This window comes from Diabrotica undecimpunctata, chromosome 3 (genome assembly GCF_040954645.1).
Source record: "Diabrotica undecimpunctata isolate CICGRU chromosome 3, icDiaUnde3, whole genome shotgun sequence".
In the NCBI taxonomy this organism is placed as follows: domain Eukaryota; kingdom Metazoa; phylum Arthropoda; class Insecta; order Coleoptera; family Chrysomelidae; genus Diabrotica; species Diabrotica undecimpunctata.
Genome location: NC_092805.1, coordinates 33,822,450 through 33,840,240, shown reverse-complemented (window position 1 = coordinate 33,840,240; position 17,791 = coordinate 33,822,450). Strand labels below are relative to the sequence as shown.

The window sequence follows — 17,791 nt, the reverse complement described above, 5'->3', positions numbered from 1 at the left end:
AGCATATAAATGTTCATATGAGCAGTATTATCATTATCTTTACCGTTTGATCTCAAAGAAATTAATCTAAAACAATGCTCGATACACGTGCTGAAAACATTTGAGTGATAAATTAGGAACAAAGAAATTAGCTCCTTTTGATTATAATTTTTGGGGTTTTTGGGTAAATAATAGATACATATACAGCGCAAGAAAAGGACTTTAGTATACAAGTTTCAATTTCTTGGTGTTATCATCATTCTCTTTGATCTTATCGCTACAAAAAAGAGCAATTCTGGGAACAGTACATCTATTATCTTGTTTATTTTCATATTTTAATTAATTCTAAATATTTCAACAAAAATTTCATCAATTTTACTGCGCTAATCTAGCCAATCAGCCACCTTACATTATTGGCTAAAAACGCAAGAATGCTTCCAGTATTCCATCAGAAGGGACGGTACCAGAGAGAGAAATCATTTTTATATCAAATCCACTTTAAAGGCCTATTCCTCAGCCACAATAAACATCCAAAATATCTCGCGTGACACTGGATAGAACTTTAGCCAACCTTTAAAGAACATGCGGAACAAGTTATGCGGTACCATATGAGGTTCCTCAGCAACCACACTTCAGAATAAGAACAAACTGTAGCAGGTGCTCCTATTCACTTTTCAGGTGGAGAAAAATACCTTCTCCAAATGGCGATTGCAGTACTGCAAGACAAACGCTTAATCATCTGGTGGAGAATTACCCGATCCTAGAGTGAAAAATAATTATTATTAAGTGTTTTTAATGTATCGTCCTCTTTGTTTATACACAAAACTTAACCGTGATATACCCATACGCTAAATAAATTAAATAAATGTATCAAGAAATTCTTGTTCAACATATACTAACGAATTTCTCTTTGTTTCAGGTTTATTATCAACTTATTAGTAACTAATCTGCTGTCCAGCATTCTGCTCATTCCTTTGCTGTTGGTGGACCAAGAGACATACTCGTCGATCCAGCCGAAAAATGTCAACAAAACCATCAGGGAATTCGACAAAGTCATCATTACGGAAGAGTTCAAGAGTGATCCGACTTCAGACACGATTGAGCTCATCAGTGCGACTGATATTGTTTCCGAGAAAGTGCTACCGATGGACCACAGTGGAACCAACGCGTTGTGCTACTTCGCGCAGAGTACCACGAGTTTCATCTGCACTGCTTCTATCTTCAGTATTCTCCTTATTGGCATCAACCAGTACTTCGGTGTCATACACTCATTGAGGTATCACTTCTACATCAATAGATGGCGGTCCAGTATCTTCATCGGTATCAGTTGGTTTGTAGCTCTATTTTGTGCCATTTTGAGCTCTCTAACGTACAGTGATAGCAGTGTGTGGCACTTTTGCAAAAACAGACCTCAACCTAGTGACAGTGTGCGAATTTTGAACACTTTCTACGCTTTTACTTATTTTTTTCTTGTGATATTAGCACCATTTGTCGCCATATGTATAATTTACGTGTGCATATACACAGCTGCACACCAGAACAGTGAACGGATGCGAAGATCTGCTTCTGCTCCTCTAAATCCGCAGATCGACTGCACTATTCCAGTTCAAGTGAAAGAATCTAGTCAAGATAGACTTAAAGAAGTGTTGCCAAAAGTGCACTCTGCTCCGAACTTTTCCACGTTAGATAACGAAAAAGGTTTCATAGTGGAGGAAGTGAAGGACAAGAAAGTCAGCAGGACGCCCAGTGATCGTAGTTCTAGTAGCTTCATCAGTAATTTAAAACATAAGATTTCAAACGCTTCTGTGTTTAGATATAGAGAAGAAACTAGAGCTGCCAAAATAAGTATCATTGTAATATTTCTCGTACTAGTATGTTATGTTCCTTATGGTATAACACTTGTTCTGTGTTCCAAATGTATAGAGGTTAATACCAATCAGATATTTAACTATTTATCTTTAATACTTCTAGTATTTTCTAATATCATTTCTCCCTTTTTGTTCGGTTACAGAAATAAACGAGTAAAAAGGGAGATTTGTAAGATGTTTAATCTCTCAAAGCAAAATCAAAACTTAGATATAGTAGACAGACCTAGACGACAGTCAACTGTTAAGAACTACAGTTTCGAGTATATTCCAGAGACTCTAGAAAATGACAAAAATGATAATATTAGTTTAGAAAACAACCGTGTGATACCAGAAGTAGTCGTAACTTGTAAACCCGAGAATGAACGCAAAAGCATTCTTAAAAGAGTCTGTAACACTTCCAACTGGCCCAGTTACAAGAAATGTAATTTTATCACTGTACCGGACAGTTGTATAAGCGGAGAGGCTAGAGGTTCATTTTCTAGTGCTAGCACACAAATGTCTACGGAAGAATAATGTTTTCTCGATTAGAATAGTTGACTTCTTACCGCACAAAAAACTTTATAACAGAATAACAGTATAAAAACAGACTCATTTGCATACACATCAATGACAAATACCTAACTTAATTTTTATTATTAGAAAAGTCATTACCAACTAACGGTCAAAGCGATATTTTTAGATATTTACAGAAGTATTTTTCTTCTATTTTCTAAACGAATAACAACATTATTGTTATAAATTGCATTTCGATTTTTGAGTGTCATTAGAGTACATTGAAATTAACATAAAAATTTGTTTTAAATGTGGTAGTGAAAAATTCACCTTGATTAATTAAGGATTCTCGATGCATTAACCAAATCACAATTTATGTTCCAACGCCCTTACCATTTAATCACAATATTATTGTATTTTCCTGTTAAGGGATAATTAGTTTTCTGATAGGATTGAGAATTACTTATGTATTAATATTATACAATGATTGTGCGTTTATTTCATAATATCCGGATTGATGGCAAACATTATCAAGTCCCATATGTAGTTACAATGTATTTGAAGAGTGTAAAATAAAACTGTAATATCATCTTCATTACTATGAAAACATTAATTACAAAGTTCAAAACAGACATAATCGTAATAATTCTAATTATTTAAAAAAAATATCATTGCCATACTTAAATGTTTGCTAATAATTTATATAATCAGAATCCTCCGTTTGTATTTTTCGTTCTTCGACTTTTATTATGTTCAGATCTTTTGTTGTCGTAAAATAATGTACAAGATTTTTTATATTTGAACTTTCCATAGGCAAAGGGTATATTTTCTAAAATTTCTAGAAATTTCAAAAATTACTGCAAATTTGAAGAGATCTTTCGACACGTATTTGAAACAAAGTTTTTTGTTAGAAAGGGCAGCTACCCGCTTGATGAGTCTTTTTTAACATACTGGTATTTCACGTTTTTGGTGCAATAAGAAGCAGAAATTGACTGACTACTATTAATAAAATCATTTTTGTTGACTTTTCTAAGATTTGTTAAAAATTTTATGATGAGTCTTGTATTGTTTACTTGGTAACAGTTTTTTTGTAACTGTTGTATTTTTGTTAGACTGAAAATTTCCCATTAAGTTATTATAAATGAGTATTTTATATTAAAAGACGTTAGTGAAATCACATTGATTAGTTGATATGGTTACCTTTTTGACTATATTTTTTAAAGACCTTGTATATATTTATGTAGATTTATTTATTGAATGTATTGTATAAGATTTACAGCTTTAATGACAAAATAAATGATGTTTTTAAATTATTCTTGAGTTTTTTTAATCCACGTTTACTTACTGTTTTATGGTGGGAATTCTAAATCGTTTTATTGCCCGTTCTAGAAAAATATCGTTATTGCAGCAAATATTTAAAGGCCATAGAACTTACAGATAACGAAGAAAAATACTAGATTTGTTGTCTTACCGGATTTGGGTTACCATTACGTGATATTTCGTCATAGAAGTGACAAAACATAGATCAGACTACAAGTACAGACTATAAGATCAGACTATAGTAGTAAAAGCCAAACCGGATATAATTTTTAACGCATTTAATCAGCATAAGATAATAGAATAGAATAAAATAGAAATATGCTTAATTTTCAATGAAAATTGTACAATTTTATGGACAAAGCTTACAAAAAGTCAAAAAAATAACAATAACAATTAAAATTTACTAAAATTACATAAATCGTCGATATCTGAAAAAATAAAACATAATAAAAGATACAATCCATTGCAAAATTCTACTAAATTGCAAATTACATAATAAAACCTTACGAACTAGTTTACGAATAAGTTTAAGCTGCTGCCGGTGATACCCAAATATATATAAAAATACTTTGTTGCTTGTACCTAAACATACTGTAATTTTTTTCGTTAAGAAACTCTTCCACTGAATAATATGGCTTTTCAGATAGATAGGCTTTTGTCAACTTACAGAACTTAAAGAAAGAAGTTTTAGATTTAAGTTGCAAAGGGAGATGGTTGTATAATTTTTTTGTCGAATATAATATAGATTTTTTTACTACTAACTCAGTGGACGGGATCGGTAAATACACATCAAAGCTTGAATTTCTGGTGGAGTAGTTATGATTAGGTCTTGCTGAAAAAAACATGTAGGTGTTTATGAATTAAGCAAACAGTTTCTAGAATATATAGAGAGGGAAGAGTTAAAATCCCGTGATTTTTAAAATAGCTTCTGCAATGTGTTATTCTGCCGAGGCCAAAAAAATATCAATATGAAGGGATCATTTAATCAACGATACTGATCTGGCTGTTATTAAGAAGCAAGGATTGAAGAGCTCGTTTATAGGATAATGCTACTGTCTTATCCACGTTAAAAGAGAGTAAATTAGAGTCAGACCAGGTTATTATTTTAAGTAGATCAGAAGTTATAATTGCAGGAAGAGTTGCAATATTAGAGTTCCGTCCAAGTAATACTGGTACCATTAACAAAAAGAAAAAATTTTCCATCGATTTTTAAGCTAGTGATGTCATTTATAAAGATAAGGAAAAGTAGAGAACCCAGTACTGAACCTTGTGGTACTCCACATACAATGCTTTTGTGACAGTATCATTTGCTCTAACTAGTTGTTTCCTATTCCTCAAGAAAGATTGGAACCAATTCAAACAAATACCTCGAATTCTGTACAAATTTAGTTTTTTTTTTATCAAAATGTGATTTACACAATCAAAAGTTTTGGCATAGTCACAAAAACAGTGGCATTATAAAGATTATTGTTTGGTTCTTGATAGACCCCATTTAGTACAGAAAAAACAGCATCGCTAATACATTTATTAGGTAAAAAGCCGAACTGACTTTGTGATAAAATGTTGTTTACAATGAGGAAGGACATAAATCGGGATTTTATAAGTCTCTAAATAATTTTGGATAGGACCGGTAGTAAGGCAATAGGTCTATAGTTGCAGACATTAGATTTTTCACCACCCTTATGAAGAGGAATAATAATGGCTGTCTTTAGGAACTCTGGAAATATGTCTTTTTCAAAGTTAATTAGTGAGACCAGGACTTCCAACACATTATTTGAGAGATTTAATAAAATTTTTATCTATAGTCCATCAGTACTACAGGAAGATTTGCTTTTGATACTACTGATTGTTTAGATTAGTTCAGATTTATCAATTAGTCTTATAAAGAATGAATTCCAAACCTTTTTTGAATTGGGGAGATAGGGAGATGTTGTGGCTAAATAGCTGATGTTATATTTTTACTCACATTAACGAAGTATTGATTTAGATTTTCAGGGTTTGGAAGAGAAAATGTTTGAGCTGTGTTAGTTTTATTTCGAAGATTGTTTATTATGGACCAAGCTTTTGCCCTTGCAACAGTTTTAGAGCTTCCCGGACGATTCCTCTGTACTTGGACATATATTCAGTGACAAAGACTTTGGTAATTAATTTCTTGATGTCCAGTAGTGAATGCATATTCTTGTGATGTTTTGACTTAATTGTAATTAAAGGAAATATATATAATATAATTTCGGTCTACAACGTTCTTCGACGTCTTCCGATTTCCAATCTCCATCTCATTCTATCGTTCCATAGATCGTCCTCCAGTTCTCTTTCTCTGATTTCTTTATCAACTCCTTCTCTCCAACTTCTTCTAGGCCTTCCTGGTCTTCGCCTACCTCTTGGTTGCCATTCAAGAATTTGTCTTGGTATTCTATTCTCCTGCATTCTCCTTACGTGTCCGTACCATCTGAGTTGTGTCGTTTTGATGTCATCAACAATATTATGTGTAACCCCCATGATTTCTCGGACTCTCTCGTTTGTTATTCTGTCGCGTCTGGAGATTCCCGCCGAGCGGCGCCAGAAGTCCATTTCTGTTGCTCTAAGCATTTTCTCCAATTCTTCAATTAAAGGAAATGCCTTATTGAAAATACAGACAAGCTTATCTAAAAAATCACTGAAATTATAGTCTACATCCACAGAGGGAAACTGCCGCACAGAAGTCAAGCACAAATTTTGAAATTTATGAAAGATCTGAGCAGAAAAAATCCTACCTGAACGTTTTGTTTTCGAGAATTGTTTGTTAAAAGTGTTGGTGTTAAAAACTTGGTATATTATATTGCTTGGTGTATTATATTGCTCATGGTCAGAGAGTTCTGCATTAATAATTTTAGAACGTACATCAAGGGGTGAGACAATATAATCAAATATGGTAGATGTTGTTTTAGTAATTCTTGTAGGAGAATTAACGTGCATTGTGAATCCATACGATTCGAATATATTGACCAAGGATAATTGGGTAGCACAAGCAACAGCGTAATTAATATTCAAGTCACCGCATAGAATCTTTCTGCTTTTATTGGGCAGGTCGTGCATTAAGCATTAAGTTCTGAAAAAATAGTTCCATGAAAGATAATAAGAAAAGACTTTAATGGTCAACAGAAAAAATGAAAAAATTTTTTTAATATGCAAATACGACATGTATTCAGCCTTCTAGTTCCCAAAAAATTCGAGCTAGAATCTCTAATGCCGTAAGTATAAAAAATCGCAAGGTGGACAGAAAAGTGATGTTAGGTGGTAATAAGCTGATCGTACCAAGAAACATTATGAAGGCCTCGTTGCTCATTCTCGGGCGCGTCATTGGAGTAATTATGAATGTGAATACTAGATAGATAACCGATAGATAACAGGTTGACCAAAAAAGCCAAAAAATACTAAATATAGCTAAACTACAAAGATGAGCGCCAATAAATCGTAACCAGAGATTTATAAAGGACTCAAAATAGTTAAACTATATTAAGTAATTACTCAAATTAAAATTACTATTATTAACGTGCTTACCTATATAAAGTAAAAAAATAGTCAATAAAATAAACTCATACTAATTTACTGTAATAAACTAATAAAAAAATGTTTACCCATTAGTATTAAAAAAGGGGCTTGTACTGACACCTATACCTCATCGAAGAAGTCGAGGAACAGAGAGAAAGACCTGAAGACCCCAACGACATTATCTCTCTAACATCACCGGAGGATATAAATGAACTAATGAAGAATAGTTAACCTAAGAAAGCCCAGGACTGGGCCAAATAACAAACAGAGCCCTAAAATACCTACCGGCTAGAGCGATAGTATTCTTATTTAACATAGTTAATGCAATGTTAAGATACAGAAAATTTCCAAGCAGATGAAAAGAAGCTAACGTCATCATGATTTCAAGTCCTGTCCGAACTCGGAACCCTGGAGGCTGTAGTGCCATAGGGAGTGGTTCTGTCACCCCTACTGTACTCAATATTTACCGCAGACGTTCCCATAACACCAGGATCACTACTAAGTCTTTATGCAGACGACACTGCAATAGCGGTCAAGCACCGAAATGTATACATAGCAGTAAACAACCTGCAAACCGCGTTTGCAGCGGTTTGCAGCAAAAGCGGTGCTATTCAAAAAGAAACACCAGCAACCATAGAAACAACTTACTGTACAGAACAATCCCATTGAGTGGAAAAGCGAGGTTAAATACCTGGGAGTCATTATGGATAAAGGACTGCCATTTAAAAAGAACGTAGATGCTACAGTGCAAAAAGCCAACATGGCTAAAGCATCCATTAGAGGACTCACAGGCAGAAAAAGTAAACTAAGGATGGAAACCAAGATGAGATTAATAAACAGTATAATTCTGCAGATACTTACATACGCATCTCTCGCATGGGAACACGCCTGTAAAACTACAAAGAAGAGGATTCAAGCAGTTTAAAACAGCTGCTTAATAGAAGCCGTCAACATTCCCATATATGTAGCAGAACGCTTCATATACAGAGATCTACAACAGGTCAGGATGACGGAAATAATGAAAGAGAGCCAGGATTAAATTCGCAGAACTGGAAAACCACCCTAGTCCCATACTGCAAGAGATCATGAGATATGACGCTTTACACAGAAAACACAAGACGCCTAAACAGCAAATAGTGGAATAAATTAAAGGAGAGAAAATCAAAATAAGTAATCAAACAAACAAAATCTCCAGAAAAAAAACTCCAGAGAGAAAAACAAATAAGCCTTCAGAGGATAGTTCGTAGCTCTAAAAGTCGATAAACACTGCAAATCGCTGCGCTGTGTAGGACCCAAGGGGTAAGGATCATTTAACATCAATAGGACCCTCACAAAGACAACCTACCAAAAAAAAGTGATCCTATCGTGCATCAGAGTGCCATAGTGGCAAAGGGATGGTCTGTTTAACTCGAGTTAATACACCTCGCTCCAATGAATTATTACACCCGAACATAATTCTTAGGAGTGAACATGTCTCATTGACTGGGTTTACTAAAATGGCTTGCTTGCTATACTGACACCAATAATCTAATATCTATATAAATTATAGTCCTCGATCAAATCCAAATTGAGCGATTATTTAAAAATTAAATTAATTGTTACCTAAAATTTCAAAAATGATAAATAACGAGTAGGGACCATAATTTGCCCCTGGCAAGGGAAGCCCCTGGCTTCCAAAAGCTTGGTTATTTCCCTCCATTTTTTTCGATTCCGTGCTTTCTCGCTCAAATCTCTCACGCCTATTTCTGAGAACGCTTTACTGCTTTCAACCATTTCTTCTTTGGACGTCCTCTTCTTTTTTTTTTCATTTTTCGCTAGTTTAGTATTGTTTTAACATGTCGGTTTTCTGGCATTCGTATAATGTGACTTAGCCATCTAGCTGTTTGGGCTCGTATTTTTGCCGTAATTATTGGTTTTTTATACATCCCCATTATTTCTTTAGTTGTTCGTCTTTTCCAAATACTTTCTGCCGTCTTTATTCTTCCGAAGACCTTTCTGAGCACCTTTCTTTCCCAGATTTCTACTTTCTTTCCTACCTGCTGGCTCATTATCCATGTTTCGCGGACATACATCACTGTGAGTCTGATTACTGTCTCCTATAATCGCAGTTTAGTTGTTCTTGACACATTTTTTGCTTTCAGTAGTATTGCTGTATTAGTCTTTTGTTTATCTCTTTTTCTTCTTTTCCCGTGTTCGCTGTGGTTATTTCTAAGTAAATACATGCGATTAAATGGATTATTAATAAAGACAAATAGAAGAAGATATGTAGCCCTAAATGTCGAGAATCTGTTTATTCTTGATAAAAAGTGTATATAAAATTACGAAAGATTTACAGATGTCAGCAAAAGTTATCGCTATCGCTGTTGCTTTTATGAATTGAAACGCCAAATATATGGGGAATGGAGCACAATTCGTTAAACCTTCTGTGTATGAATCAGTATTAATATAATGTTATAACGGTATTTCTGTATCCCTACGTGTTCAGACACTCCGACTGATGCAAACTCATACACGAAGCGGAGAGCGAATGTTTCTAGATGGCACTTTTTGTAGCTACCACTTGAAGTGGGAAATTACATTTGAAGCGTACCTATATACAAGGAAAAAGAAAATTTAAAGGAAATCCCAAGCACTAAATATAGTAATGGTAACGGCAAAAGTTTCAGATTATCAGGGTGCTAGTGAGTGTAACACACTTCACGCATCATATCACACGCATTAGTGTGAGAAGAAATTATATCAAAAAGTAAATACAAAACAAACCTAAATCCAATACAGAGAAAATCAATCTTGAAATTAATTTGTGCATACACAACTGTTTCAGGTATAAATAAACTGATAATATTACGTCTACATAAAACAGGCAGAGGGGATTAAAAACAGGTCCGACAAAAAATCAGGAATAAAATTTTGAAGGAATGGACAAATCAATATAAAACGAGTAAAAAATGTATAACCTATAAATGTGTAATAAACGTATATGAAGGAGTGCTCCTGTCAAATCGGACAAAATCCAGTTCAGTTTATCTTATAAAAACACCAACTTATACTTTACTAAATTTCTGATTGAGGATTAAAGCTTCCAAAGGTATATTCGATATATGTCGAATATTCGAAATAACACGGCAAAGATGACAATGCAATTTGGGACTAGCTAACAACAGAGAATTTCTAGAAAATCACCCATTTCCTAAATAATATCACCAAAATACTTTATCAAAGTCAAAGAAGTAGATCCGCATAAGGTAGATTAATAAAAAAAATAATCAAAAAAGGCTTAATGGTAAAATGCTATTTCATAAAACACCAATAAAATAATAAATAACAATGTAATTGAAACAATATTATTATGAGAGTACAGCAAAAAGTTCTCACCGACAAACGGCTGCTAAGAAAGATATTGTTTCATTATGATGGCACACTTGTCATAAAGTACCAGCTGTAAATTTGATTACACACATTTTTTTATTGCTTAGGCTTAGACCATTAGTTATACAGTCAGTCACATATGCTATACAGGGTGTTTCAAAAAAAGGTAACCCCGTCTCTAGGGTAGGTAAAAAACTGAAAAATAATTGGGGTTTGCTTAGTAAAAAATTTTTGTAACGCCATCCGTTTTCAAGATATAGGGCGTTGAAGAAAAAAAAAATTACGCATTTTTTACGATTTTGCCGAAACTGCTGGCAACATTGTAATGAAATTTTATACGAATATGTTTTGGAAGCTAATACATCCCATGAATTTGTTTTGATATCTGATTCTCATAGAGGGCGCTAGTTACACGGATCGTACTAAGTATTAGTCAATATAACTTTTTTAAGAGTATAATTATTAATCAAAATTTCAAGTAAACTTAAACATCATTCAATTTTACACGAAAAAGGTACTCTTGGTAAAACTTGATACTGTGTACCGTTTTCGGAATATTTTGATTTGAAAATTATGAAGTAATAATTGATGCTGGTAGTAATGATAAAGTTCTAATAGGTATACCTCTATTTTCTCCAAGTGTGCCATGGAAATCTGACATTTATTGATTGTTATGACGATAAATCAACAATAATTAGAGTTTTGAAACCTTGTTATTTGTAAAATCAAATCAAAATGTACTCAAATGTTGAATACACTGACATTTTATTAACCTTAGGCGAATGTTTAGGATGTTCTAGTGCAGCTGTGACACGTTATGCAGAAAAGGTTCCTAGAAGAAACTTACCAAGTAAAAAAACATTTAGAGCCGTTGAACGACTTTGTCGAGAAACTGGGAATGTGAGATCAAATAAAATAAATTCTGGTAGACCAAGAACAACAAGAACAATTAATAAAGAAAATAATATTTTAAATTTACTTGATCAAGATCCAACAGTTAGCGTAAGGAATATAGCAAGACAAACAAATACTTCTTCTTCAAGTACTTGGCGGATACTGAAAGAACAGCAATTACATCCTTATCATTACAGACAAGTCCAAGAGCTCTTGCCAGATGATCTACCGGTTAGAGTGGCAATGTGGTGTTGGAAAGGACAGCCCACAATCCAAATTTTTTAAAATGCATTCTTTTTACGGACAAGGCCACCTTTACGCGACAAGGTATGTTTAACTCCCATAATGCACACTACTGGTGTGATGAGAATCCACGAGTCAAAAGGGTATCACATTACCAACACTCATTAAAAGTTAATGTTTGGGCAGCAACTTTAGGTAACAAATTAATAGGTTATCATATTCTACCTGGAAATTTAAATGGTGATATGTATCTTGATTTTTTAAACAATTCCTTATTCGAGATATTAGAAGATTTAACGCTAAACGAGCGAAGATCTTTACTTTTGCAACTTTCGCAACACTAAAAGTGTTTTGAAATCGGCGTATACAGACTTTTTAGATGAAGAAGAAAGAATTTTAGAGTACGAATGCGATTCAAGTGCTTGGGAAGGTTCGTCTGAGGAAGAAGATAGTACAGATGAAACAGCAGCCAAAAAGATATTGAAAAGAAAAGAAAAGAAAAGAAAAGAAAAGAAAAGAAAAGAAAAGCGGTTATTGTTAAAAATGGAACAGTGGGAGAATCAGCATATAACAAAAAACGGCCTAATAAAGCGAGTGAAAGGCAACAATTATATCAAAGTGGCAAAAAATATCAGAATAAAAATGGCATAGACGTTCCAGCAAAAGAAATAGGACCAAATCCGTGTCAACCAAATAAATGTACTAATCGCTCCGACGATATATCTGAGGAAAGAAGATTGAATATATTTAAATCCTTTTGGTCACTATCTCCACAGCGACGTCGCGATTGGTTTGTTTCGATGTCAAAGAGAGAATCTGTTAAGAAAGAGTAAAAAATGAAAGCAGAAAGTCCAATACATTTCTCTATTTTAGTAATGAAGGTGGTGAAGGACAACGTCGAATTTGTCTGAAGTTTTTATTATCTACTTTGAATGAATCACAAAAGTATGTTTATTGCACACTCTCTAATGCTTGTTATGGTTTGGCAAAAGAGGATATGCGAGGAAAAACTATCCCTCCGAATAAAAGATAGGATGAAGACTTGAACTCTGTAAGAAACTTCATTACAAGTTTACCAGCAGTGCCGTCACACTATGCAAGAAAAGACTCCACCTTGCCCAATGGGTTTAAGAACATTAAAAATCTTTATAACCTATATAAGAAAAGAGAAATAGAAATAGGTATAGATGTTGTGTCAGAGAGGTTATTTAGAAAAATATTTACGAAAGAAATCAATATCGGAATTCATATTCCCAAGAAAGTCAAATGTGTCAAGTGCGTTGGTTTCGAAAATAACCCTAGACCGGAAACTGAAGTAGAAAAGCATGAATATGACAAAGAAAAAGTTGAAAGCAAGAAGAGATTTGAATATCATCAAAAAATTCATGAGAAAAACAGAAGTATCTTGTGTGTCTCGTTCGACTTACAGAAAGTTTTAAATACACCGTACGGGGAATGTATGCTACTTTATTACTCCAGAAAATTGGCATTGTATAACTTTACTTTCTATGAAAGTACAACAAGGAAAGGCCACTGCTATTATTGGAATGAAAGCCTAGGAAAGAGAGGAGCTAATGAAATAACCACATGTCTAGTATGGTTCGTGAAAAAAATTGATGACCGTGGAACAATCACGAAGCTACTGCTTTATTGTGACTCATGCCCAGATCAAAATAAGAACCGTACTGTTTTGGCCTCTCTCCACTACAACTTGATGTCCTGCAAAAATATAAATGTGATCCAGATTAATTATCTTCTGCCAGGTCACTCTTACATGCCAGTTGACAGCATGCATTCTTCATAGAAAAAAGCACAGCTAAGCACATTATTTGGGCACCTTCACAATGGCCAATTGTTTTTGAATTAGCTCGTAACATTCCTGAACCTTATGCAGTTCACCCCATGCTTCATAAAGATTTCACGTCATGGTATGACATATAACACAAATGTTTTAAAGGCAATCTTACACGAAAAATAAGTAAAATTAGAGTCGCTACATTCAAGAAGTCTGAACCAACTAAGATGTATGCAAAGTTTTCGATGGCTTCAGATGCTGAAGAGATCATGCAAATCAACGGTAAAGTAAAGAATCCAAAAAATTGCAACTTATATCCAACCCCTTTGTCAATTTCCAAACAAAAATATAACGATCTGAATACATTGTGCCGTTCGAATGTAATACCATAGTGAGTATTCAAATCTACCTAGAGATAATAATGTAAATGATGTTCTTCCAGAAACTGACGAAGAAGATGGAGTTCAACTTTAATATTGCTGATGTGTTTTTTATTGTTTTTGTCATAAACCTCACTTGTGTTTTTTTTCGTAGAAATAAAGAATTTTCCAGTAACTTGAACTATTTCTTTTTGCCTTTTGATGTAAAATGTCTAGAATATATAATAATGATCTAATAAATATAATAAAATAATATTAGAATTTAAACCGAGAATGACTTATATTCCTGTAATTTTCACAAAAGACATTTCTTATAGCATGCAGCTCATAAGATAAATACAATATAAAACATTTTACCTTCTCATAAAATATTTGGTAAATTAGCCGTTTTCAGTTACCTGGTTATGTAATGCATTATGCTTAGAATACATTTCTCCTGTTTGCATTCTAGAATCACTTTGTATAATGCGCCGAAAACTATAGTAGGATCGTTTTAGCCTGTCGCATAAGTAATAAAAGTGTCTGTTCAGATTTGCCTCAGGTAGTCAGTGGTTCTCAAATTAAAAATGTACGGTTTTCTTAATTTGATAATAAGACATTAGGGATTTTTTTAATAAACTAACTTTGTATTATGTTTTATAATTGAATATCATAATGTAAATTGATAAACATTGAGTATGAAATATACAGAGTCATTTACGCAACATGTTGGTTAAAAGTTTTTAAAGTTCTGGTCGTCACTGGTTTCTGCAAACTTGGAATAATGGGTTATGCAAAGCATTCTTCATTTTTTAAATATTTGCATTCTCCTAGCACTTCCGGTTGTACCGGAAGTCGCCATTAAGAAACATAGAAACTGTGCTTTTTGTTATTTTTTTAGAATCTACGTAAAATTCTGGATCGATTTTTATTGGGATACCATTCTCGAAAAAATAGCCGTTTTTGAGATATTTAAAGTTTTTGAAAAATTTTTCATATTACACATGCAACTTCATAAATTAATATTGTGGTTAATATTTATGCTGAAAAAACAAAAATTCTTTTTTAGCGTGTTCTAAACTCTATTTTTATTTAAGCATAAAAAATTTGCCAATGTTAATACTGAGTGTTCAAAATTTTCTATTATATTTTTATTTTTATATATTTTATAAATATATCTATAAAAATATATATCTATATAAAACAAAGACTTATTCCTACTTCCCACACACACCTTCCCAAACCCACCGAGGTAGGTTGTCCTCCTGCGGTACAACCAGCCCTGGCTTTCCTCCGCCCCCTGGTGTTTGGAGCCAGGTCTCGACTATTTCGCGGTATCCCCAGTCAGGCAATGGGAGATTTCCGTGTATTTACATTTAAGTGGTAGGTTAGCCCATTTGGCTTTATCACTACCGGTCAAAGCAATTGTTCGGCGATATAATGATGGTTGTGTGTGCCTATACTTGCTTTCCCTTTTCTGCACCAAGTGCAGTCGAGAGCGAGCAAGCATCGAATCCTTTCATTCGTCGTCTAATACCCAGTCATTCGTCCAGTCATGTCCTTAATCTACCTTACTTGTTAATCTAATTTTTTTGGTGCTTGCATTCAAGAGCGTCGTGCGGCGTGCCTCCGGCTCTCTCCTACATGCGGTTTTTGTTTTATTTTTGGTGGTTGGTACCCTTTTGTGTAGATAGATTTGTTTTAGATAGTATTTCTTTTAGAAATTTATAGCATGAAAGGATTCTACTATATAACATTTATATTCCTAAGATTTCTCAAGATAGTATGCTTACAACAAAAGTTATGATTTTTTTTCTAAAATTTCAAACTTCGAACGGTTCTTCTGTAAAATTCACAATTGGCGTATTAGCTGTTTTACCTTACAAGCGTCGATATAATTGTTTAAAAACAGCAAAATCAGCTGTACATTTTTAAGGATTTATCATCAGCTATCCCTTTGTATCACCTCGAAAACCTGTTTTAAGTGTAAGATGTTTTTCCGTTTTTTTTTTCTTTACTGGTATAACTACCGAGCTAAACTACTTATAGTGCTAAATACAATAACGTAAAACAGATATTTAGATAACTCGTTACTTAGACAAAAGATCAAGAATAACATTTTTGTTATTTTTGATTTTTTTGTTTTTTTAGTAGATTTTCAGCCGTGTGGTAATAGTTCCTTCTCTACTTATTCTATTTTTCCGTAATATTTATTCTTGCTGCTTAGTTTAAGTACTTTTCTGGCTTTAAGAAAGTTCCAGGTCCCAGTACAATACTAGCATAATAAAATAAAGTATAATATATACTACTAGAATCTATTGTCTTGGTTTTGCTAATTTTTTTCACTATTATATTACATGTAATATGTTTCAGTCAACCAATTAAAGAGAATGTTTCGTGCAATTTCCAGTTTAAAAAAAGTAATTACCGATATCACGAGTTACCTTTTAAACGTATTGTTATGTTTGCAATAAGTTTAAAGATAAATTCGCGTATTATATTTGTGCGGTATACGTGGCTATGGTTATAGTATACACAAACATTCGATTTTCCTATACAGCCTAATAAAAAAACAAAAGGCAAAAATTTTTATGAGAAAAGAAATTCCTAGTCAATAATTATGGTACATATATATATACATATATATATATATATATATATATATATATATATATATATATATATATATATATATATATATTGTAACGATTGGGGTTTATAGAAAATAATTTATAAGTTATATACTACATAATATTAGATATAAAAAAGTATTTGATTATTTTAAATAAGTTATATACTAGAGAATTTTATAAAAATATATTTATGTGAGGGCATTTTTAATAAATTAGCATATAATAATTGTAAAAAGTTGTATTTAGTAATTTTAATGTTGTAAATAGATTTAAGTGAGCCATGTGCCTAGGCAACCAACTATACATACTCCAAGTGTCAAATTAAGAATCATAATACGAATATAAGTGGGGTTATTATAATAATATATTGTTTGAAATGTGTATTTTATTAAATTAGAGTGTTAGTTACTAATTTAATTATATATTCTGATCTGAAAAGCCTAAATGTCAACAAAATTATTAATAGAAAAGAATGGAATTCTCTGGATCTCCGGAGATGGCCATGTTTGCGAAATGGTTTGTTCCAGAAAATTCAGACATGTATTAAATAGAACTGAATAGAACATGATATCTTACGAGATGGTTCTAGAATGTCCAAAAGATATAAATACCCGTGATTTGGATTCAAGATGGCAGTTTTAGAAGTTTTTAGTTAGAAGTCAAGCAGTTTATTATGAAAGTTAGTTGAAGTCAGTGAATCAAGTACAAATAGTCAAAATGTTTAATATAGTGAGTTAAATGAAGATTAAAAATTATGCATATAATTAATGCACATTTATAATTATACACAAATAATTATTGAAGATTATAAAAGTATATTGGAAGAAATTAAATTATATTGTGGTTGGAGATTAGTATAAATCAACTAATAATAATTGGATATTGGTATATTGAAAAGAAGAATAAATATAAATGCTGTTTGCTGGTTTGGTTGGTGGTGTATAGATGCTGGTGAAGAAAAATATATCTTAAATTGGTAGAAGCTGATAATTGAAAAAAGTAATTTCACAAAAAACAAGGATAACTGAAGTACGAAGACATTCAGTGGTGATTAGAATCTATATACTTAGTGGAAAATAGTTCATTTAGGCATTCAGTGGAAGAAAGGTACAAAATTTTGTTAATATAATTTAGTTAGTGTCATAACAATTTCAATTTTGAAGATAGTTTGTTTAAATTTTAGATTGTCTATAGAATTTAATTAGTTTTGTAAGAATATCAATTTAAAGATAGTTTATTTTAAATTTACATTGGCTAGGTTAGATATATATATGTGTGTTTCATAATAGTTACAATAAAGATAATTTA

The 17,791-nt window shown here is 32.6% G+C and overlaps 1 protein-coding gene across 8 annotated transcripts in view; it reads left to right on the top strand.

Moving 5' to 3' along the window:
* LOC140436664 (uncharacterized) overlaps positions 1–3,652 on the top strand; it is a 604,390-nt gene extending 600,738 nt beyond the window's left edge. For all 8 annotated transcript variants that reach the window (XM_072525674.1, XM_072525672.1, XM_072525675.1 and 5 more), the window contains one exon: positions 899–3,652. In XM_072525674.1, coding sequence (XP_072381775.1) covers positions 899–2,360 — 1,462 coding nt within the window. In that variant the 3' untranslated portion in view covers positions 2,361–3,652. The remainder of the gene's footprint in view (positions 1–898) is intronic.
* Positions 3,653–17,791: the final 14,139 nt, after the last annotated feature.